The sequence below is a fragment of the Ambystoma mexicanum genome, chromosome 6q (assembly GCF_040938575.1).
Source record: "Ambystoma mexicanum isolate Mex_15411 chromosome 6q, UKY_AmexF1_1, whole genome shotgun sequence".
Classification (NCBI taxonomy): domain Eukaryota; kingdom Metazoa; phylum Chordata; class Amphibia; order Caudata; family Ambystomatidae; genus Ambystoma; species Ambystoma mexicanum.
The window spans coordinates 1,076,751,676-1,076,775,980 of NC_090937.1; the positions used below are offsets into that span (position 1 = coordinate 1,076,751,676).

Consider the following 24,305-nt stretch of genomic DNA (forward strand, 5'->3'; position numbering starts at 1 on the left):
GTCCAGGGTGCCTAAACCCCCTCCCACACCCTCTGTGGTACCCAGACAGAGTGGCACCACTTTTGGAGGCTTCTGTGGAGAAGCCCGCCAAAAAGTGGAACAAAGGGCTCGACTTGGGTTGGAGTCACAGAAGCAAACACAAATGCCATTTTGGAACCGAGTTTCGGCAAAAAATACCAACCGGTGAATTTATATTAATTTAATAAACCGGCGGTATGTTCGAGGATATATTAAAAAGTGTTAGCCTCGAACAATGGGAAAATCCAATAGGAATATATTCGCGGTCGAATATAAAAAGTAGTATCCACTGCCACCAGCCAAAACTCGGCCGGGGGGACTGGACAGTGCCCCCTTGAACAACAGACCCTGGGGCAATCGAATTGCCCCGACCAGTACGTCCACAATATGATGGTTTGTACTGGTTCTGTTCACAATTTAAGTCTAGTAAAGCCAATGGTGACTTTACATGCCCTGGGAGACAGTAGTCAGTCCCAGGCTATGGAGTCTATGTTTGGGGGTCGCTACGACACCCCTGGGTTACTGTACGGAGGGTGCCGTGTAACCCACATACCAAAAACACATGAAGCCCTGTGGGGTAAAGGACCCCATAGCCCATAAAACACATACAAAGTCAAAGGAACACCTCAAATCATGTCTAAGAGTGGGAGAAAAAGAGTCTCACTCTTAGCAGGAGAAAAAATAAACCCCAAAAATCCAGCAAAGCTGCTGGGGGACTCACTAGGTTTGGGAAATTAGCCTTTACAGAGAATTCTCCCTAACACTCAGGCCAATCTCCTCCTCTTTGATAGACGTTTCCTGCGCCTTATTAACTTCCTTTCCTCTCCTGCTATCGCTTCTTACCACTCTGTGGATCCTCTGCCACCTCTTTGCACCCCCAGCTGCTTCTCTGGCCACCCTGTTGCCTCCCTCCTTTGCCACCTCTCTGGCACTCTCTTCTTCTCCGACTACCCTGTGTTCTCTTCTGCCCATCCTCGGGCACCTCCAACACTTCCGCAGGGTGTACCTGTGGCCTGTACCCCTCCCCGAAAGTCCTTCAAATGTGGCAAGCTTTGCTCCACATCGCTACCCTCAACTCTCGTTCAGCTATCAAAAACTCCTCTGACATCTGCAGTCTCATGGAGGAGCTTGATTTGGATGTACTCAGTCTCACCGAGACTTGTTACCCAGCCAGCTCTGTCACGAGTTTCGACACTCTCCTTGCTGATGGCTACAAGATCCTCTCTGAACCCAGAACGAACCGTCCCGGTGGGGGTGTAGCCTTGATTTTCCTAGAGTGGATCCCTGCTTCTATCATTCCAATGCAGCATTTCACCTCCTTTGAATGCCTGGTCTGTAGGCTCCCTCTCTCTCCTGGCCTCTCTCTTACTGTGGCCACTATCTACCGGCCGCCTGGCCAGGTCGCCCTCCTCCTCTTTGAGCGGACTGACCTCTCTGCCTCGTTCCTTGCCTCTACCTCTCAGCTTCTTCTCCTAGGAGACTTGAACATCCACCTTGATGCTACCAGCCCTTCTTCACAACTTTCGCAACATCTGCACTTCTCCCTCTCTCTATTCTTCCCGCTGGCCCCACTCACCCTCCAGGGCACACCCTGGATGTTCTGATCTCCTCAGACCGCCTCATCTCTAACCCTCTCATCACTCCTCTCTTTTGAAGTGATCACTTTCTCCTCTCTTCCCACCTCTGTCTCGCTCTTCCCCGCAGGTCAAGCCGACTCCAGCACTGCCACCTACCTTCTCAGTCATCTGACCTATGAAGCGTGCCAGCGGAGGCTTTCGCCGCTACTATCTCTTTTCCTTCTGCACCTTTGGCTGACTCGCACCCTGATGCAGCCCTCTCCAACCTTCATCTAGCTCTAACACTCTGGATTTCTGTGCTCCTGTCATGAGGATCCATTTGAAGCCAAAATCCAAGTGCAACTCTTTGTATGATTCCGACCTTGCCGCCCTTAAATGCAAGTGTAGGGCAGTGGAGAGGAAGTGGAGAGCATCAGGTGCGCCCCCTGACAAACTGGCCTGCCGTCTGCTCCACAGGCAGTACAGACTCTCTGTCCTCTCTAAGAAGAGAGCCTACATCCAAGCCCACATCTGTGCGGCATCTAACAACTTGGCTGAACTTTTCAATATCTGCAAGGAGCTGGCCAATCCTGTTGCAGTCTCTACCTCTCCTGTTCCCTCCCAGGCCCTCTGCCCGGCCTTGGCCTCTCATTTCACTAATAAAACTCAGGACATCCTGTCTACCCTCTCTTCCTCTTCCTCCTCCTCTACCACTCCTGGCCCGTCTGAGATAGTCTCTCCTCCTCCTTTCTCCTCCTTTCCCCTGTTCATCCTTGACAATGCTAGTAGACAAGTCTGATCTATGAAAGTCATGTCAAAGCAGGTTCTCCCATGCTCATCCAGAACAATCAAGCACCACATTGACACCCTTTCTCCAGCCTTGGCCGATTTCTGCAATCACTCCTTTGCCACCAGAACTTTCCCCTCCCCCTTAAGCACTCTTATGCAACCCCTTCCTAAGAAGCCCTCGGCCGATCCTTCCTCTCTGGCTATACCCCTATTTCCATCACTCCTTTCCTGTGCAAACTCTTGGAAAATCTAGCCATCCCCCAGCTTAATCTACATACTGAATCTGTTGGTTGCCTCCATGACCACCAGTCTGGCTTCCGAGCTACCAGAAGCACAGAAACTGCTCTCCTGAAAACCTGTGAAGACTTGCTCTTCAATCCTGACTCTAATCTCCCATCTGTCCTCATTCTCCTCAATCTATCCTCTAATTTTGACACGGTCAACCATGCCATCCTGCTCAATCGCCTCCGCAACAGCCTTGGCTTGGTTGACCTCCTTTCTCTCTGACCTACTTGTGGTGTTCCCCGGGTGTCTAACGTCTCTCACTGGCTCTTCAATCACTATCTGGCACCTCTTGCCCATCGCATTGCTACTTTCTGCTCCAATTTTCAAAGTTATGTGGATGACACACTGCTCTCTTTTAGGCTCCCCTCAGCCACCTCTGCTTCTTCTCTCATACCAGACTGTCTGGCCGCAATTCAAGAATGGTGTGCCGCCAATGATCTCTGCCTCAATGCCAGTAATACTGAGGTCCTCCCCATTGGGACACCCGCTCCTGCCTTTCCCCTCTCTCTGGCCGCCCACTCTGGGCCCTCTTCCTGCTCCTTCCTGTGAGGCTAAGAACCTTGGTGTCATCTTCGACTCCACCCTCTCCTTATATCTCTAAGAAGTCAAACTATTAGCTGCACCTCCTCAGAGGGATTCTTTCTTTTCTCACTTTCCCTCAGAAGCTCAGGCTCCAGAGCTCTGGTCCTCTCTAGGCTGGACTATTGCAGCAGCCCCTTTCTAAATCTTCCTGCCTCTACTCTTCGACCATTACAACTTATCCAGAACAGGACTGGGAGACTTGTCCTTGGACTCAAGCCCAGGGTTCGTATCTCTCCAGCTCTGAAATCTCTTCAGTGGCTCTCCGTGGCTGCAAGGATCAAGTTCAAGACCCTCTGCATCGTCCACAAGGCTTTCTGGGGCCACTCTATCGCCAACTTTCTCTTCAAAAACATCATCCTTCTCGAGCTCCCCACTCATCCACCTCCAACTCTCTGAGGGTCAGATGCTTCTCCAAGCAGAGAGTTGGGGGCAGGTCTATCTCCTCGGCTGGGGCCTCCCTCTGGAACAGCCTCCCTGCTTCTCTCAAACTTGAGCAGAACCACCTCTGGTTCCGGAAGCAACTCAAGACCTTGTTTTTTGACTCTGCTTTCTATCTTTCTCTCCCCTGCTGATGCACCTGACTGCTCTGGGCACTGGTCAACCTCGGAACTCGGGCCCAGGCTCCTGCATGTCCAGTTGCCCTTGCACTGCCTCCGGGCTCCTCAGCATTTAAGGGTCTGTATCTGCAACACTACAGCCCCTTCTCTCTGAACTTATGAGACACACGCTGGCTGCACTTGTGAGTTAACTGCACTTCCCCTTCCCCTCCACCTGGCACTTCTCCCCTTCGCTCCAAGATCTGAATGACACAAGGACTGGTATATGGTTATTTGTCCTCCCTTTGTGGCCTCCCCTCCTTGTCTTGTCATGCCTAGAAACACTTGTGTACAGGCGTGTTATAAATGCCACATCATATCAATATTGGAAAACGCTGGGTTCGGGCCTAGCTTTATATCATAGGTCCCGTTGTTGTATAAACACCCAATAGCAAGAGTCCTTACTAATGGGACGATATCAGTGCCCATTAACATGGGTTGCGGCACCCGTCAGGGGTGTCCTTTGTCTTCCCTTTTGTTCGCACTTGTGAATGAACCCTTGGTTGACTTGGTTTGACTGCAGCATGCAGGAGTGGGCTGACATTGGGTGGCCCGCCAACAGAGTATCCTTATATGCAGATGTTATCCTGCTTTATATTAGGGACCATGCCAGCAATGGGCTGGGGGGGGGGTGGTCCTTCTGATGGTGGAGGACTTTGGTAGATATTTAGGGTTGCATCTCAGAGATAAATCTGAGGTGTCCCTGCAAACTGCTGCTGGGCAAAGACCAGTGGAAGGGCATGGGTAACAAATGGTGCATGACTCATTCAGGTATTTTGGTATTATTGTTCATAAATCTCCAAAAGAGACAATAGCTCTGAATTACACTGTGTACATGAGGCAGCTAGTGCCCAAGCTGACACGCTGGGGTAAGGTACCAATGCCTTTGATGGAACGCCTCTAAATAGTGAAAATGCTGGTAATCCCGAAACTATTGTACCTGTTTAACAATTTCTCGGTTTGGCCAGGCAAGACACGGTTTCAAGAACTATAATGACTGTGCACCTCTTTTGTGTGGAGTAATAGAGGGGTCTGAATGGGTTGGATTGCTAGGCCCTGGCCGTGGGAGGAGGGAGGCCTCAGAGCTCCTCACTTAGAACTATACTATTTAGCAGCACAAGGGCTACTGGGACGACCTGCACTTTGATGTAGGATACTACATATTTGTCCCGGGGACCCCTGGAACCATTAGCTGTTACGCAGCTGGCATGGGGTAGACAGTAGCGACTTCAAGGGCCAGACCACCCTTACAATAGGGGGGCTTCTTTGTGGGGGCATACAGGGCTGTCGTCTACGTTGGACCACTCTATATGAAAGAGCTGGAGTGCTGCTGGCATTACCACATTGGGGTGCAAGTACGTTGCAGGGCAAATTTATTGATTGGGAAGAATTCAAGAGTTAGGTTGGTGAGTCCCCAGTGTAGAGACTGAACTACTGGCGAATGAGAACTGCATTTCAGCTGTGGTGGCCTGAATGCCCAAAGTCAGCGAATCGTATATACACAAGACTTTGGTGGGAGGTTCTACAAAAAGGGTATCAGTGCTCTATGATCGCTTGTTGTGTGCAGTAGTACATAAGGGCCCAAATGTCAGAAAAAAGTGGGATTGTCACTTGCACACAGTATTCACTGATTAATAATGGGGCGCAATATGTGGGCTAACCAAAATAATTTCCTTTAATAATAATAAAATAATATAATTTAGCATTTATATAGCGCTACGAACCCTCAGGCATCCGAGCGGTGCTAATTATTACTTATTTACTTAATATAAAATGTCTTCTGAGGATGGCATGGGAAGGATCGGCATCCGTGGAAACCCAGGGAGAGAGAGAATTCTGGGAGCAGAAATATTGTCAAATGGCAAACAGACATCAGAGATTGATTATGAGAGATACTGTACTGGAGGCCAACGGCACATGTCCATGGAGTAGATCACCCTTGCGCTGTGTGCGCACCAAGGCAAAAGAAGCCCAGAAGCAGAGAGATGGGCAGAGTCCAAGAGGAAGCAGACATTTACAGGTACTGAAAAGTGAACAAGTTGTACCCGTGCAGCACAATATCGCTACGGAAGAGAGAATGCAGGGTTCTGCAGCACAGGGTGTCAAAGCATGGGTCCACCAGCTCGCATTTGCTTGGCTTAAAGATGGCAGATGGAACTTATCAGTCCTCGGATTGCAGAGACCCAATTAAAAATGTGCAACATATCAGGAGGAGAAACCAGAGAACCCATGAAAAATAGGACCAGCCATGGAACTCTAGTCAATATCTGCACCCCAAGTTAAGGATGGAAGGGTCCAGCCAATCGCTGCCACTATTGAGACACTCAAATACCCTACCTCAGTATAAAAAGAAAGAACCCGGCAAATGGTGTGACAGTTAGTATGACATTCCAGAACGTTGTTGTGTTAATAGCAAGGGTGGCAAGAGAGCACAAATGTTGGCTTAAACAAACAGCCCATCCCATTGACAAGGTTTTAGGGAGAAATGTGTACAGTGGCTGCAGGGGCAAAAACCCAGAAGCTGGCACAGCAAGAGACTATTGAGAAAGCCCAGCTTGATCAGCCTAACTGAGCTGTAGTCCTGATGCTGGAGGGAGTCCTGAGTATTCCAGAGTTGGCGATAGTGCTTTGTTGGTTTGTTTATTTTATTTATATAGCGCTCCAGACCCAGGAGTAAAAGGGTGCTTAAGGACAGGTTACAAAAGTACAATATACATAGAATTTGCAGTTATACATTTATCGAAAAAGAAAAATATACAATATATACAGTCAAAGGTAGTTAGAACTAGCAGTTAAACATTTATGTGGCATGTACAATATATACAGTTTGTGAAGGGCTTAGTCTAGTTTGGGATTGGTATTATCCAGTAGCCAGCCAATGACTCGTTTCCTGAATATCTGGAAGGATTCGATCGATTTGATGTTGAGAGGCAAGGTATTCCAGAGTTGAGAGGCGAGGACTGTGAAGCTTGACTGTGCAGCACTGATACACCCCCCGCCCCAGAGGCTTGCACTTGGCAGGCACTAGAAATTTCTAGCTATTTATAGCAGGCAGTAATGAGCTCATGCGTAGAGGTAGACCCTTGGCTGGCAGGTAATAAATACTGTAGCCTGCAAAGCACCCACCCGGGCAGATGTTGAAAAGGGGAGGGAAGGAAAATCATGCATACATCCCTTGAAGGTATCGTCAGGGCTTAAAGCAAATTGCCTTGTTCAGGTAGAAAAGTGATACCTCCAACTCAAGGCACTGCAGGACAAGTGCTGGGGATAGGGTGCTGGTCAGAAGCAATAAGGTCTTGACCCAGAAGTAATTTGTTGGATTCCATGAGAGGAACACTTTGGAGAACATACATTTTTAAAGCCCTAAAAAGAAGCAAGCAGGGGAGCTTTAAAAATCCTGAGAACGAGTGCACTGAAGGACACTTTCAAGGGGGCAACAACCCTGAGAACTCATTGGTTTGAGCAGAGGTTTGGACGTTGAACGAGGACCCTAGGTCCATTAGACTAGACCCTAGACGAGGCATAGATGCACCACCATCTTAACACAGTTACACTAGAACTTGCCTTTTTTAACTTTACTATGCAGAGGGGCTTTGTGGATTTGTGTAAGGATATAAAGCAGTTTGGGTTACCATTTCCTTATTGAAGTACATTCATGCAATCAAGATTTTGCCTGATCCTTGCAAAAAAGTGTCAGGCATAGCCTGATTGTAGGTGGCTAGCTCAGGGGAAACGTGCTAGCCTTTCAAATGGGACGATGCGGAGCAACACAGGTTCGATCCTTTGGTCCGCACACAAACCTCTGGGTATTAAGTACATTATAAATAACCAAATATAATGCTCCTGTCACCCCAACCGTTCAGGTCCCTCCTACCCCTTCCAGCCTATACTGGTCATAGTCCTTTCTCACAGTCCTCCTCCTTTGGGATAGTCCTTTATTGATATGATATGATCAGGCATTTATAACGCGCCTATACACAAGTGTTTCGTGACACAAGTACAGTCTTTCATCAGTACTTCAGCACAGTCCCTCATCATAGTCATCTTATGTCATAGTCCTTCATCACAAGCTTTCTTCAATCCCTCTCAGTGTATTTATTTTATTTATTTATTTTGATCTGTTTAAACACTGCTACTCTATTCAACAAAGGTGAGGCAGCAGAATACAGAGTATCAGAGTTGTGTATTTTCTTCAAGGCCTCTGACAACTCTTTTAGGTTACGTTCGGACTGATCGAGGAATTTAGAGTCCGTGCTCATGGCCATCTTCAACGTCTTTGGAACGCAGACTGATGCCAAGAGTGCTGTTGCCCTAGCATTATTGAATCACTTAGCAATCTATCTTGTTGACCCACATGACCGAACTCAGTATTGGTAGGATAACTCTAGCATGGGCTGGGAGGATAGCGCAGGGGCAACTCGTTTGTCTTAGAAGCAAGATAACGCGTAGCAACACAGGTTCGAATCCCTGTCTCGCGCTTAGAAACACGTTATCAAAGAATAATTATAATCATTCTAGACTTTTTTAGTTCAGTAAAGTTAATTTTCTTGCACTTTGTTTTGGAAGTTTTACATGGCCCCGCATTCTCAGCACATCTGTATGTATGGTAATGTCAGTAACCCCCTGGAACCTCAGGTAGTTGGGACAATACTGATGTTTATACCCCATTGTACAAGACTGCAAGTTACTTATAGTTGCACATTAATCCATTCAAGCTCAATCATACAACGATGTGTAGAGGAGCAAGTGGGCGCATTCTCCCTAGTTAACATCCCCTCGTTCCCACCCAATTTGAGTAAAAGACGAGGAGCTACAATTGGGAACCCTCGTACAAGTTTATGCGACACGTCCCTACCACGTCGATTGTATAAAAAACCATTTGCAGTCAGGAAGCCATTCAGAAGATACCCTCACGTTGAAACAGTGGAGGAAACCTACCAAAAAGGATGCCCCTTGCAAAAGCATCCATGAATAAAATGGTGCGCGACATGGATGAACGTTAAAAAAAGTCTTATAATAGCAAAAGAATGTCTGAAAGAAGATATATGACCCTATGCTGAAACAATATAAAAATACTTAAGAATGACGATGTAACTGAAGCACTAAGAGAAACATGTACTCCACAAGCCGAACATCCAAGGTTGAATTTGGGTTGCCAACCAATTAGAATAGCCTGCCATACACTTTTTTATACAATGTTGGAAAATATTAGTCCACTGCCACATTTTCTGCTGCGGCGATTACCTTATACCATGTGATTAGAAGTGGCTCAGGGTGTGTCTCACAGAAAAGAGACCACCAATGAGGGACTAACACACAATGTTCTATATGTAGAAATTATCCCCTAATCCAATCCCACCACAATAGGTTTTTGAAGTTTGCGTCATAGATGACGCATCTAGTATTATAAAAGCCAGAAATAAATGAAGAGTGTGATCCTGCATGTGTCGATTAAAGCAGTATTTTACCACCTCATTTGACTCTGTCCGGTTATTGTGTCTAAAGTATTTTCTTGGTAATTCCATCTAGCAATACAAATGCTTCATGGTGCTAAAGCACAGATGCAGCATAAGAATATATGTAAATAAAATAATTGATCCTTGCCCATTAGTTTATTATCAAAGACACTGTTATCGATGATAACAGATAGTACTAGGCATTTAACAATTACACCAAAGTAGGTTTAGATCTCTAAACAGTATATTGAAATATTTTAATGTTAGGTACTGGGCATCAACACCACAGCCTTGTGGTACACACTAAATAAACTGGATGTTTGTGTAAACCAGCATTAGGACATTTTATATATAATATTATTGCAAGTAGTACAAATGCAGCAAGCATTAAACAAGAAAATAAAAGAGAACTGATCTGTAACTGACCATGCAGTAGAGACCTTAAAGGATAACCTAATTGTGAACATGAATAGTTTTATTTAACCATAGCAATTGCTTACTTGTCTGAAAATTTGTCTGTTCCTCTTTCAGTTGACCTTAGGATTGAGCGCTCCGGAGACAGAGAGGGAGATTTTAATGTTGAACTTAGAGGTGATGAAGTCCTTACAGAGGATGTGGAAAGGCCATGTCGACGCAACTCCTGAACAGCTCGCTCTCTATCACATTAGAAAAAGAAATTGTTAAATGTACATAGGAGCACAAGAACTACTTCACTGATATGTGACAGTGGCGCTATACTACTTAAAGAAAATACCACACACCAAACAAAAGATTCATTACAATATACAACTGAGAATAATAAACAAAATCTACCCACAGTCCAACAGGTTCCAAAGGCAGGTATCTAAAAGTCACTAAAGTAAACCAGAAAACCTGATTGAAGGTATTTATAACTGCAGCCTTTGGAAAAGGGCCCAGTGCCAAAGAGGGATCTTGCCCTTGTGGGTCTGCCATGGAAAAGGGAGGGATCAACCTAGATGAAAATGCTGTCACTGATATTGAAATCTAAATCGTACAAAGTGTTGGTGAATGTCACGTTTGGCCTTGTGGCCCACCTGTTCATGCCCCTTATCTGCCTGGCAAAAGTGCTACTGCCAGGCAGATCCCTGCATATGGGCTACCAATGGCCACCTGTTATGTAAAAGAGGAGTTTTCCACCTTTAGGTGTAGGGAGAAAAGGTAGGGACTAGTGGAGCTAATAAGCCAGGCCCTTTAAATCAACTTCGTAGCCACAAAAAACCTGTTGCCTTGAAGAGTGGATTATCTGTAGAGGCTTAGGTATACTAAACAAGCACGAAAAGATTTGAAATTAGGTAGAGTTATTTTTTCTTTTTTTATTGTTTATGGTTTTAAAATAAACCTTTACAAAATATTATAAGTTTAAATTCATTCATACAATTTAATACAATTTAAAAAACAGAAAAGTAAAAGCAAATCAAGGAAGACAGTATTAAGCAAACAATTTCAATCAGGATTAATCAGTCCAATTAATTATATAAAAAATAAGTAATCGATTTAAAAAAACATGGAACTGCTAACGCATCGGACACATTTGGATAGTTTAGACATGTTTGCCACACTGACTCATCGTTGGTTAGATTTACTAAAGGAACATCTTGCCCAACTAGCACATACGCAAATATCCCAACGCTGGGCAATCTATAACTAAATGTTTAGCCGTTTCTATACTCTCATGGATTTTACAGAACCTGCACATTTGTTTGTTCCTTTCAATCAGCCCCCTCCTTTGTAAAATCTCACCAGTAGGAAGCAAGTTCCACCTAAATCATATGAACACTGATCTACAGGTATTACAGGGGAACAGAATAAGGTATGAGGGGCTGTTCCTCTTTTTTTTATTCACGAGTCAGATGGCTCAGACTAGTAACTATGAAAAGTATCGACTGTCTCAACCCAATCTTGATGATACAAGCTATTTTTAACCTCATCAGGGTTGGCCATAAAATATTCGATATCGACACTCAGATCTTCGCATATATGACGAAAAGTTTACTTTCTTACCCCTCGTAGTCAGTATCATGGCCTTACTCAATGACACATATAGCGATGCATCCATAGGTGAAAGAAGTTTCAAGTATAATTGCAGACAGTTACATCGTACTCGAGATTTTAAGGATGTTAGCCCCAGCTCATACTTGATAACTGCGATAGGAATACAGTTTGTGACTCCCAGAATTCTCCTCCAAAGTTTAGCCTCTATACAATCCAATCCAACCATTTTGGAACATCCCTAAAATACAATTCAAGGCCATAGATGAATTTACGGATACATTTCCTGTCATAACATTTTAATGCCAGTTTGATCGAATAACGGCCACATTTTTGGTTCACGATCGCCATTTGGTGAGAGAAGCCTTTTGAGTCAAAATTTGTTGGAGATCAAATGAAGAGGGACCAGCCGAAATTAAAAAAAAAACCAAATATATCATGCTTTGAGAAGGCGAAAGAATGGCCCTTCCTTAGACCATACAAGCAGTGACACTTTCTTACCTCTACTAAAACAGAGGATTTTGGTCTTTGTGGAGTTAATCAAAAGACCATTCTCAACTGCAAATTTGGAGAAAGCAGAAAGCAACAACCAATTCTTCAATGCCCTGTGACCGAGAGCACTGCAAGCCAAACATGCGTCCCAGCGGTGGTCGGGCCCAAACACTCAAGACAGAGTGCATAGGGGTGTGAGGCCGGGAATGAGCGGTTGCATGAGGCACATTGTGAATCCTCCTGTGCCGGGGAATGCAAGGCACTGAAGGGAAGTTAGATACGATTGAAAAAACAAAACAGGGAGCAAGCGGAAAGCTAAAAAAGTCTGCGCTGGCTGCCAGGTCCAACACCAGCTGTGCGACTGATGTAGGGCACTGGAGGGCGGGGAATAACCATGACCGAGACCGCCCCCCCACGCGCTATACTAAATTTAAAGGGGAAGCGCCATTTTTCACTGCCAAAGGTTCTGGTACCGTCCTGGTGCTCCTGTTGTCTCTGCCCTGGTTATGAGCTGGATTGACTACTGCAACACCCTCTATTTGACTCAACCTTCCCACTTAATTCACAGACTTCAGCTCTTGCAGAATATGGCTGCAAGAGAGTGCTTCACCATCCTTTTGGCTCTCACATGTCCTTTCAACGTCAGCTTAATTGGCTCCCTGTTGGAAAGCCTGCAGTGTTCAAATCTCTGTGCATTGTCCATAGAGCTTTTTACAAACTGGGGGATGAATATTTCCAGAAAAATGTTGTCCCTAGGTCCTCTCGAGAACACCTTGCTCTAAATCATTGTTAATTAAATGAAATAATAATTTATTTATATCGCGCTCGTACACAAGTGTTTCAGATCTCGACCAGGCAAAAGGGAGGGGAACAATGGATATAATAGTTTATTTATATAGCGCCTATACACAATGTGTTTCAAAGCGCTTCAAGGCCAGGGACGGAACAAGGGAAAATACAGTGACATTCTTACAGGCCAGTAAGGATGTGAAATTAACTATCGTACACGGCCTGACAACATTTGAGATTGTGAAAGAGCTAAGACATAGATGAGAAAGGGAGGGGAGAGTGGGAAGGAAATGGAAACAGACAGGCGACTACCGTACAAGGCCTGACAACATTTCTGGTAGATCCGGTGAAAACAAGAGGTGAGGGAGAGGGGTGCAGAAAGGTAGGGGAGGAACAAAACAATTGACTATCATACTAGGCACGACGACATTTCAGATAGTGCTGGAGGGGGAACAATGGAGAACAAAAAATGAAAAACAGTGATCTTACTAGGCCCAGTGACATTTAAGAACGCGCAAGTGCATGGAAAAGGGAAACAGGGGAATGTGCAGGGAGGGGGAGTGGAAAGTGCAGAGCAGAGGAGTGAAAACATATAAATATTAAATAAAATAAATAAGTAAGGGCGATAAACCATGGTAGTGCAGCCAGCAAGTGGCAGGCGAAGTAAGTCAGAAAGGTATATCTGATAAGTGCAGAAGAAAAGTGGGAGGGGGACTGTATGGGTACAGGTACAGATACAGAACCCTAGTGCAGAGGGTGGCCTGGAGACAGTGCAGGAGGGTGGCAGGGTGAGCAGGTACCAGGGCCTGAATGACAGAGGGTGGCCAGTTGCACAATGCCAAGAGAAGAAACAGATCAACAGGGAGAAGGGGGGCAGAGGCAAAGAGGAAGGTCTTGAGATGCTTCCGGAACCGGAGATGGTTTTAAGTTTCAAGGTGACTGGGAGGCTGTTCCAAAGGGAGGCACCAGCCGAAGACAGATCTACCCCCAGCTGGTTTCTTTGCAAAACGACTAACCCTGAGGGAGTTAGAAGTAGAGGAACAAAGGGCTCGAGGGGGGAGGTATTTACGGAGGGACAGTTAAAGGTATTTTGGACCCAGGCCTCAGAAAGCCTTGTGGACAATGCAGATGGTTTTAAATGTAATCCTTGCATCCACTGGAAGCCAATGAAGGGATTTCAGGGCTGGAGAGATACGATCCCAGGGCTTGAGGCCAAGGACAAGTCTTGCAGTCCTGTTCTGGATTAGTTGTAGAGGGCGGAGAGTGGAGGCAGGTAGATTTAGAAAGAGGCTGTTACAGTAATCCGGTCTGGAAAGAACCAGAGCTTGGGAGACAGGGAGCTTTTGAGGGAAGGAGACGAAAGGCAGAGTACCTCGAAGGACGTGAAGTAAAAAGTTTGAATTTTTGGAGACACCCATTGTTGGCGGGGCGTGTGCCCGCCCCCCCCCCACACACCACGAGAGCCTTCAGGCTGGGTGTCGGGGTCACAGCGCCCTCCACCCCCGCCAGCCCAGACCACACCCGACACCCTCCCATGGGGGGGGCAAGGAGAAGCCCCGAACCACTGTGGCAGACTTCGAGCGGGGTGTTAGGCCCCCACCCAGGGATAGGTGGGGTGTGTGCCCGCCCCACCCCAAGAAAATATCAGCCCCCAAGAAACAGCTTAGAATCATCCGATTCGTGAGTGGGGCAGCCCGCTTGGCCTCCCCCCTTGCACCCGCCCCCCTGGAGGGAAACCGAGAACTGACCCGGAGTGGGCCCCACGCCCTCTGCTGGGGCGGCGGCAGTCGATACGGCAAGGTGCGGGTAAACACCAGATGAACTGGCGAGAAGCCTTACAGGGATACCGCTTCCAGGAGCCCCCAGAGGTAACAAGGGTACGAACCCCAAAGGAACTATGGCCCAATCCGAGGACGCGGCTCCCTCCTCGGCAGCAATAGAAAGAGGCTTTGCCTCGATCTTGCAGGAAATCAGGGACATGCGCTCCGATATAGCCCAGAAGTTTGAGAAAATGGACCAGAGGGTGGACAAGGTCGAGGATAGACTATTACAAGTGGAGACCAACCAATCTTCATCAGCAGCCCAGGACATACAACTATGTATGAGGCTGGAGGCCCTGGATAAGAGGGACGAGGAAAGGGCCCGACAGATGGACGATTTCGAAAACAGGGAGAGGCGGAACAACCTCAGAATCTTCGGGGTACCTGAAGCGGAGGGGGAGACGGAAAGGGACGTCACCCGAGTAGTGAGGGACATCATCACCCTCCTATTTTCAGAGGAAATGACAACCTTGATCACATTTGACAGAGTGCATAGGGCGGGGGGCCCCCCGGTCAATTTTGGTCCGGGTCCACTATTATTTGGAGAAGACAAAGGTGCTGGAGGAGGCCCGAAAGACCAGAGAAATCACCTACAATAATGCCCATGTCTCAATATATCAGGATCCCTCCGCCTACACGCTGGCCAAGCGCAGAATGTGCCGTCCCCTCACGCTACTACTCAAAGAAAAGGGCGTGCGCTATAGATGGGGCTACCCCTTCTCCCTGAATTTTGAATACATGGGCCAACGCTCAACCCTGACCACAGAAGAAGACATTCGGGGAGCTATTCAAGAGTACACGGTGGACCCGAACCCCCGGAGGGGACTGGTGGGACCAGAGAACCTCAGAACAAATAGCCCCGGCCCATCCGGAGAGAGGAGACGGCGAACCGGTGCAAGGAAATTTCAAAAAATGAACACTCCATCCCCAGCGAAAGCGGGAGAACAAAACGACCCCGAGGACTGAGAACGGGGGCAACCCGCTGAATCCGGGACGGATGTGCGCAGATTCGGAGACTCTACCACCACTATCGTCCCTACAAACAGCAAGTATAGGGGACACACGGACGTCTTACAGCCGGGGGGGAACATTGGGGGCTCAAGGGGATGAGCTTTATGCGTGAATTGCCTGGCCGAGGTGGGCAGGCTGGTGGTTCGGCCAAAAGCCAGCAATGGCGGAACTAATTGGCTGGACACCGGGGAGGGGGTGATTACGGGAGTTGGGGTTGTTCAGATATGGTTGTGGTACGGGGGGCAGTTGGGGTGTTCTAAGCCCACCCGGGGGGGAGGGGAAAGGAGCAAAGGGGACCACAAAGTAGAACCAAGGGAGCACGCGAGGAAAAGAGTTACAAGGGCGTTGACCGAGAGGGAGGGAATCTGGGATTATGGCGGAGTCTGCCTGCCATGGGAGTGGGCTCCCTTAATGTACGGGGCTTAAACTCCCCCACAAAGAGATCCCTGGTCTGCAGAGAGTTTAGAAGGGCCACCCTCGACCTCCTCTTTTTGCAGGAAACTCACTGGTCACGGGGGAAGGAGCCCAAAATACGGGGAGGAGGTATTGGGGACGTCTTCAGTGCATCCCACAAAAATAAAAAGAGAGGGGTGGCCATCTTGGTGGCGAGGAATGTGGGCTTCGAGAAAGAGGCCGTGCTGAAAGACCCAGAGGGTCGCTACCTGCTGGTGCGGGGATCCCTGCAGGGGGCCCCACTTACCCTAGCCGTTGTTTACGGCCCAAACGAAGGCCAAATCCAGTTTTGGGAGGAGGTGAGGGACAAACTCAAATGCTTTGTCCACGGGACGGTGGTGGTGGGGGGGGACTTTAACATGGTCTTGGACCCAACCCGGGACAGGAAACGAGCTGGTCCCCAGGCCCCCAGGGCATCTGATGAGATCACGGCACGTGGCTTCCAGAGGGTCAACTCGGAGCTGGGCCTGGTAGACACGGTCCCGACCCCTAGAATGAACACCCCCCTCTTCACTTACTACTCATCTGTACACACGTCATTTTCCAGGATAGACTATGTCCTGGTGGACGAGACCTTGTACCCATTTGTCACTGGCCATAGGGTTGACCCAGTCCCCTGGTCTGACCACGACCTGGTCCGAGTCACCATAGCAAGAGGTGGGCTAAACGAACATAGGGGGAGATGGAAGTGTAATGATTCCCTCCTGAAGGACGAGGTCCTAGCCCAGGAGGTACTTGACGCCATTGCAGATTTCTTTGAACTCAATGACAACGGTGAGGTGCGAACACACACCCTGTGAGACGCCTTTAAGGCAACCCTACGGGGAGTCCTGATCAAATTGGGAGCCCAGAGGAAAAGGGAAAGGGAAGTCCAGGAAAGGTATCTGAGGGGAAAAATTGCCCAACTCCAACCGGGAGGCCCCCCTACGGAGCCCCTAGATCGTGACCGGGTGGCCGCCCTGGACGACTACAGGCTCCAACTAAAAGACCTCCTCCTCCACAAAACAGAGAGAAGCCTCCACCTGGTTAAACAAAAGTATTATGAAAAAGGGGACAGGGCGGACAGGATCTTAGCTTGGAGACTGAGGGAGGTACAGAGAAGCAGAATGGTGAAGGCAGTGAAGAACGAGGTGGGGGAGCTGGGTTATGACACTCCCCACATTTGAGAGGCCTTCCGCCGATACTATGAAAGGCTGTACTCGTCCGAATACAAGGGGGATGGGGGGGGGGAGATCGAGGAATTCCTAAACTCTATACACATCCCGTCCCTGACCAGGGAGATGGCGGAGGGGTTGGAGGGTCCGGTGACCGAGGAGGAGGTGGAACACGCGATCAGTGGCATGAAGGTGGGCACTTCCCCGGGCGAAGATGGCTATTCTGTCTACTTTTACAAAAGGTTTCGGTCGGCCCTTGCCCCCCCACCTGGTTAAGGTGTTCAATGCGGTACTGGAGGGGGGTCCTCTGCCGGACTCCATGATGGAGGCAATCATCGTAGTGCTCCCCAAGGACGGCAGAGACCCCTCGGAGTGCTCCTCCTACCGCCCGATCTCCCTGCTGAATATTGACGTCAAGATCCTGGCCAAGGTTATTGGGAGCCGGGTGGAGGGGATCCTGCCGAAGCTGGTCCACGGTGACCAAGTGGGGTTTGTTAGGGGGAGACAGGGCTCCGATAATATTCGTAAAACTATAGACTTGTTTCACTACGCCCAGGTGTCGGACCTAGACGCGAGCGTCCTTTCCCTGGACTCGGAAAAGGCATTCGACAGGGTTGAATGGAGGTTCATGGAACTCACCCTTCAGAAGATGGGCTTCGGGACACATATCAGGGGCTGGGTGGCCGCGTTATACAGGGCCCCAAAGGCCAGAGTCCAAGTGAATGGTAGATTGTCAGACCCATTCCCCCTATCACGGGGAACAAGGCAGGGATGCCCACTCTCCCCGCTGATCTATGTCTTAACCATGGAGCCCCTGGCAATAGCAATCAGAACACACCCAGACATCAGGGGGATCAGGAGGGGAGATGTAGAATTTAAGCTCTCCCTGTTTGCGGACGATATCCTGGCCTACCTAGTGGACCCAAGATCCTCACTCCCCCCCCTCCTGTCTCTGCTGACCGCATTTGGGCGCTTTTCGGGCTTAAAGATTAATGCATCTAAATCAGTCCTGCTCCCCATGAGAGCTCGGGACCCGGGCCTGGACTCCCGGGACAGTCTGGGGGGGATAGCAGTGGGGAAGGCCTCTATTCGATACCTGGGGATCCTTCTAACCAGGGAGCTAACCAATCTCGCCCCGCTAACTATGATCCCGTTATGTCACAGGTCACCGCCGATTTAAGGAGATGGGGCTCCATGATCCTGTCCTGGTACGGCCGTATGACGGCAGTGAAAATGAACATACTTCAGCGCTTACTATACCTCTTCACTGCTCTCCCCACCAGCATCCCGACCAGACCTTTAGGGTCCTTCAGAACGCGGTGCGCGAGTTTGTATGGCAGGGCAGGACCACGAGGACCGCAATGGCCGTTCTTACCTTATCTAGAGAGGAGGGGGGGGGTTCGGGCTGCGTGACTTCCACCTTTACTTCCGCGCCGCCCAATTGCGCGTCCTCCTGGAACACATGAAGGAAGGGATGGGCACATACTGGTCATACCTGGAGGACATGGATGCGCACCCACTCAAGGTACGGGACCTCCTATGGGCCCCACACAAATTCATCCCGAACAGACTCAAATCCCACCCAACACTGGGAGCTCTCTGGGCAATCTGGAGGGAGGGCCCCCAGACGGCACATCTGAACATCATGGCCGTCCCCGATGTCATCCCTTTGGGGTCACCCCCTCAGACTGGGAAGCAGGGGGTTCCGTAACGCACAGTCCTGGTCAGACTCAGGGATGGAATGGGCTGGACAAATGTTTAAAGAGGGGGAATTCCTGCCATATGAAGATTTGAGGGACGCCCTCGGGCGGGAGTCAATCTCCATATTTGAGTACCTCCGCTTGAAGGGAATCTTATGTGATCAATCATGGGGCCAAAGTCTAAAGAGACAGCTGACCCCCTTTGAGAAATTGCTCGATACTGCGACCTCCAGGAAGGGGGCGGTATCTGCAATGTATAAAATTTTGAACACTGTTGCCCTGGGGATAAGGAGGGGGTTCTGCACTTTTTGGAATGAATTGGCTGGGGAAGAGATCTCGGAGGACTCCTGGTCGAGGATATTTAAAATAGCTTTACACAGGAACTTGTTCACAGCGGACATGGAGCACAACTTTAAGATCCTACAGGGGTGGCATAGAGACCCCGTCAAACTGTCAAAAATGTTTACGGGAATATCCCCCGCCTGCCCAAGGGGATGTGACCAGGTAGGCACGAGGGGCCACATGTGGTGGCAATGCCCGAAAGTGCAGGCATACTGGGAGAGGGTAAGGGGTTGGATCGCTGAAGTCACGGAGGAACTGCTTCCCCATAATCCCCTGACAGTGCTGCTGGGCCTTCCCCCAGAGGACACGGATGTATACAGATATCCAAGAATGTGGGAAACAATGCTGAGGGCTGGGAGGGTGGCCCTGGCCCAGAAATGGAAAAGCAAGGAGACCCCCGCAAAGGAGGACTTGCTACTAAAGGTTAAGAACATGTTTTTGATGGACAAATTAACGGCGATGATGAACAATGACATGGACTTCTTCCAGGCTAACTGGTATGGGGTGCAGGCAGCAGATCTGGGGATGGGAGGGAATATGGATGGAAAGGGGCGCCCACAGCCCGGGGGACAGCGGACGACATACAGCCAAACATGCAGCCGAAAAGTTCGCTCTTTCCCGAGCTCCGGTCACACAGAGTGTGCAACGCGTCTCCCCGTAAAGGGGGTTCTACTGGGACTAAGTTATTGGGGGGGAGGGTTTCTTTTCTTGGGAGGTGGGGGGGGGGTCCTTTTCCTTTTTTCTTGTTTTTTTTCCCTTCTTTTTGGGCCTGTGATTTGTATACTCATTGGTAAAGCTTTCAGCCGTTTGCTACATTATGAAAATGTCAATAAAACAAAGTGTAAAAAAAAAAATACTCCCGGACAGGTGGACGCACGTTTTCCGTTGCTGCAGCCAAAGGTTGGAACTCTCTTCCATTTACCCTCCGGGCTATGGCTAACCATCTCTCTTTTCAGCGCACCCTGAAGATGTCTTTTTTCATTCAGACCTGACTCTGCACTTGCTGGTTACTTATGGTCCCTTTAGCACCAATATGCCCTCCGGCAGCCGTTGCGCTTAACAAATTTGGTTAACATTACTTTACATAAGATGTTGGGGGACGCCCACAAGGATGGAGGAAATGGAACAGGACGTATGAGTAGACTTGTTTTCTGGTCCTTTCCTTTTTGCAACGGCAGATTTCAAGTCTGCATGTTTCCTGGCTTCTGGTGGTGCACAGTCCGCCAGAGATGCTGAGTTTCTCCACAAGGTTGCTGGGTGGCTTGAGAGCAACTGCCTTATAGATGATGAAGCAAGACTTGAAGGTGATTCGTACGTACAGCAGAAGCCAGTGAAGGTCGATGAGGGCTGGGGTGATAGGGTTGTTTCTGCATAGACCCTTGATGAGGTGCGCAGCCATGTGTAGGACACTTCTCAGGGCCACAAAGGAGGACGATAGGTCTTCGAGGAGTGCATTGCCCCCATCCAGGTGGGATAGGACCAGAGCTTGAACAGTAGATCTAAATCTGTCCAGAGGGAGGAAGGGCTTGACTTTCCAAAGGATGGAGAGCTGATAAAAAGCGGTCTGAGTTTTTTCTTAGCTATGTGTGTCACAAAGGAGAGGTGTTTGGAGATGTGAAACCCGGTGGACTTGGCACAGGAGGTGAGCTTGGGTGCAAAGCCCTAAGAATACATGGTTGGTAGCGAGGTCTGCATGTCTGGGTGTTCGTGTTGTTGGTGATGTGAGGGGTCAGAAATACGAGAGACACAAAGGTATCGTTTTCTCAAAAGATGACATTTTTTATTAAATAAAACGGGGTGAGTTAAATGCCCATCTTTTCCTAACCTAACAAGGAAGGCCCTGACTGGAAAACTAAGACTAAAGAATGACCTAGTGTCCAAAAAGCCTTTGACCCTAATGTACACAACACCATTATACAAGGAAAGTATGGCTAACTTTAGTTCAACAAAACAAATGATCAATTCAAACTTAAATGTTCTTGAAAGCACTCCTTGTGACCAGTGAGAGAGTCCCTTCCGTTGGATAAATTCAGGAATACATAGAGCACAGTTTAGTTTTAACAAAGTTCTGTTCAAAGTAACACAAAGTCTCTTCCAACCACTGTGTCTTTCCCTGGGACAGAGCAAATGTCTTTTCCACAAATGTTTCAAAATTCAAATCAACTGATGTTTTCCACAATATCCTTCTTTGAAAGGTAAATGTCTTTCTTCAATAACACAAGATCAAAACCAAAGCGATTGTTCTTTTCAAAATGCTCAACAATTCTTAGTTAATTACACATTCTTCAATTGAATCACGTTTGTCAGACTAGCACCATTCAAATGAACGACTTGTCAGGACAACACAACAACTTCTCTTGGCTGATCTTCAAATAAACTATTTTTGTCAGAATAGCACAGTTCATAAAACACATGATAAGTTTGATAATTCTTTGCTTTCAACAAAGGTCTTTCTGCCACACCTTTTTACCATAGATATATTTCATCAAACCATCTTCGTGTTTCCTGGTACACTCTCCTTCCAGGACTAACTACTATAATCCCTTTCCTGGTATACTTGCATGCCAGGAAGAAAACTCCTACGACGACTTTCAACTTTGATGGCAATAGTGATTCCAAGATTATCCACACCAATCTCTCTTGGAAGGAGGGCTGCACAATAATTGCCTTTTCTTGACTCTTGGTAATATGTGTTGCAGTTTTCCCCAAACTGATAACTTAATATAGAAGGGTCATTTTCAAAGTGTCTCTTAAATGCTTCTTGACAACCTTTTGACTGTTGGCAGTTTGAGTTACAAGTTTCCCCCAGTTGATATCCCAAAAAGCGAGCGTTGTGCCCTTGTCGCCTATGTATTGTTTTACAGTTTCTTGGCTGTTAGCCATGTGGGATATAAGCTTTCCCCAATGTGTATCTCCTAAAAGGGATTTATAACTTTGTTAGTTTATTGTAGTTTTCTCACAGCCTCTTGGCTGTTGGCAATGCTGGTTGTAAGCTTTCCCCAATTGTAATCCCCTATGGGGGAACTTGCGTTCTTGCTACTTCTGCTCCACTTCTTTAATTGTTCGGTTTTTACAATTATGAAGTTTCTGCTTCCTTTCATTAATTGTTTGATATTTAAAATTCTGTGGTTTCTGCTTTCTTTCATTAACTGTTCAGTATTCAAAATCATTAAACTTCAATTATTTTCTTACGCAGAGTGGCCCGGAGTCAGCCTTCACAGTTCGCCAACTCAATGGTTTTGTCAGCTGCTCAGACTCACGATCAGGTGTTGCAGCGGGTCTTAGGTCTCCCTTCCGTCCTTTCTCCTGCTTCCGCGTACCTTCGATGTATTGCACGTTGGTCTCTGGCAGCTCTCTTGATCTTCTGCAGCATCTTTTTCACTAAGTTGGGTGCACGTCTCCTCAGCTGGGCCTCTTCTTGACACGCCGCTTCCTGCAGCACGTATTCTGCACTTCTGCGCACCTTCGCCCTTTGTGATGGCACCCACTGGTTTTTCTTTTGGTGGCTGCTCCTGCACCACGGATAACTTCTGCTTCAACAGCTAAGCCTCCTATAAGGCCTGCAACTTCATCTTCTTCCTGCCCTCTCTCCAGCCGGACTTAAATGTCCCGTTCAGGTGCTGTGGTCCACAACTAGACATCACCTTTTTACAAACAGCACTTTGAATGCACATTGCCTCTGGACCCTTCTTCCTCATCCCAATACCATAAGCATTATGGTTAATGAAGTCCATATGAAATGGTGTGATACTAGTTTGTTACATTTTACAATTAAGACTGTTTTAGGTACTGAGAATGATTAGAGACAGGAGAGGTTGTGACAAGAGTTTGATATTCCTCATTGGGGTGAGGATTTCTATTTAATGTGGAATTAGGACAATTCATGGGTTTCACTTTTAATTCTTGAACCCTTGAGGCACCAACATTATTCTGTCTAGACGATTTCCCATGGCAGGTTCTTTGAGTAGTTGTATGGGCGGGGACGTGTACATTTATAAAAAGCCACCAGGGTTAGGATCAGGTAGCGGCTGCCTTCCCCTGGCCACATGGAAGGAAACTTTAGGCTGGGGTTTGGTGATGGCTCAGTAGGATTCATCACAGTGAGGATTAGGAATTCGGTCTTGGAGTGGCTGAACTTCATGTATGCACTGGCCATCCACGACTGGATGAGCGAGTGGCAGTTTTTGAGCCTAAGGATGTCCTTGATGAAGTTGATCTTGAGGTACAGCTGTGAGTCATCTTGACTTGAGTTTGTGAGTAAAGAAAGAGGAGAGGTGGGCACCATGTCATTAATCCTTCTTTAATGAAATATTCAATTTTTTAGAAAAATAACTGTGCACTCTTCCATTTTATGTTACTGTCCACTTTGTTTTGTATTCCATTAGCCTTCTCTGCACATTGAACTTTCTGATCATTTACAACAGGTTTGAATTCTCGCCGAATGGCTCTTACAACACTTCTTTAGAAAGCGCAGGATACTGAGCTGTAGAATAACGTATGGGTCGATTTTAACATCTTTGCCACCAGAGCTTTATACATGTATTGCGTATCGTAACTTTTTTGTCACATACACCATCTTATTCTATTATCGCTGCATTCGCGTTTCTGTCGAAAGTCCTGCGACCTTAATAATGAAATACTTCCACCGGCGTCTCGGTCGCCATGGAGACATCCCCGCTCCCGGGTGCAGCCCTGGGGTGGGGCGCGAGGCGTACCTGCCCCGGCCTCCCAGCTGGACCACGACGCCTCACACCGTCTCCATGACGACGCTTAAATAGGTTGCAAGTCTGCACGAGCACACGTCACCGCGGTTCGTTAGGCAGAAGCTGGATTACGATTCATACAAGAGGTCCGTGTTCCCGCTCAGCGCCTTTACTAAAAACACTTTAGAAGGAATCACTGGCTGAGGATTCGTTCTTTCTCTCAGCAGGGGCCGATTTCTGCATGCGCTTCCACACGCATTTGAGAATTAGAGTAAGATTCGATCAGGTGTGATGTTAATATGGACTTTTCCTTAATTTACTACCATTGTACATGTATTGAAACTAAAATGCTCTTTTATTTATTTCTTGATTTCACTTTGGCAGGAACTGGCGGATACAACTATGGATGGTATGTGCTTTTTTTTATTCTTTCATGAACAATAATTTGTTGTGATTTGTATATTTTGCCTGTAACCCTGTACCTTTAAATATGATGAACAGCTCACTGGAGCTGTGACAGATATTTAACTAGCCTTATAAAGCGCAATA

The 24,305-nt window shown here is 47.7% G+C and overlaps 1 protein-coding gene across 2 annotated transcripts in view; it reads right to left on the reverse strand.

Moving 5' to 3' along the window:
• The window catches only part of CEP135 (centrosomal protein 135), a 642,577-nt gene that overhangs the window by 42,080 nt on the left and 576,192 nt on the right, over positions 1-24,305 (reverse strand). For both annotated transcript variants that reach the window (XM_069631620.1, XM_069631621.1), the window contains exon 25: positions 9,783-9,938. In XM_069631620.1, coding sequence (XP_069487721.1) covers positions 9,783-9,938 — 156 coding nt within the window. The remainder of the gene's footprint in view (positions 1-9,782; positions 9,939-24,305) is intronic.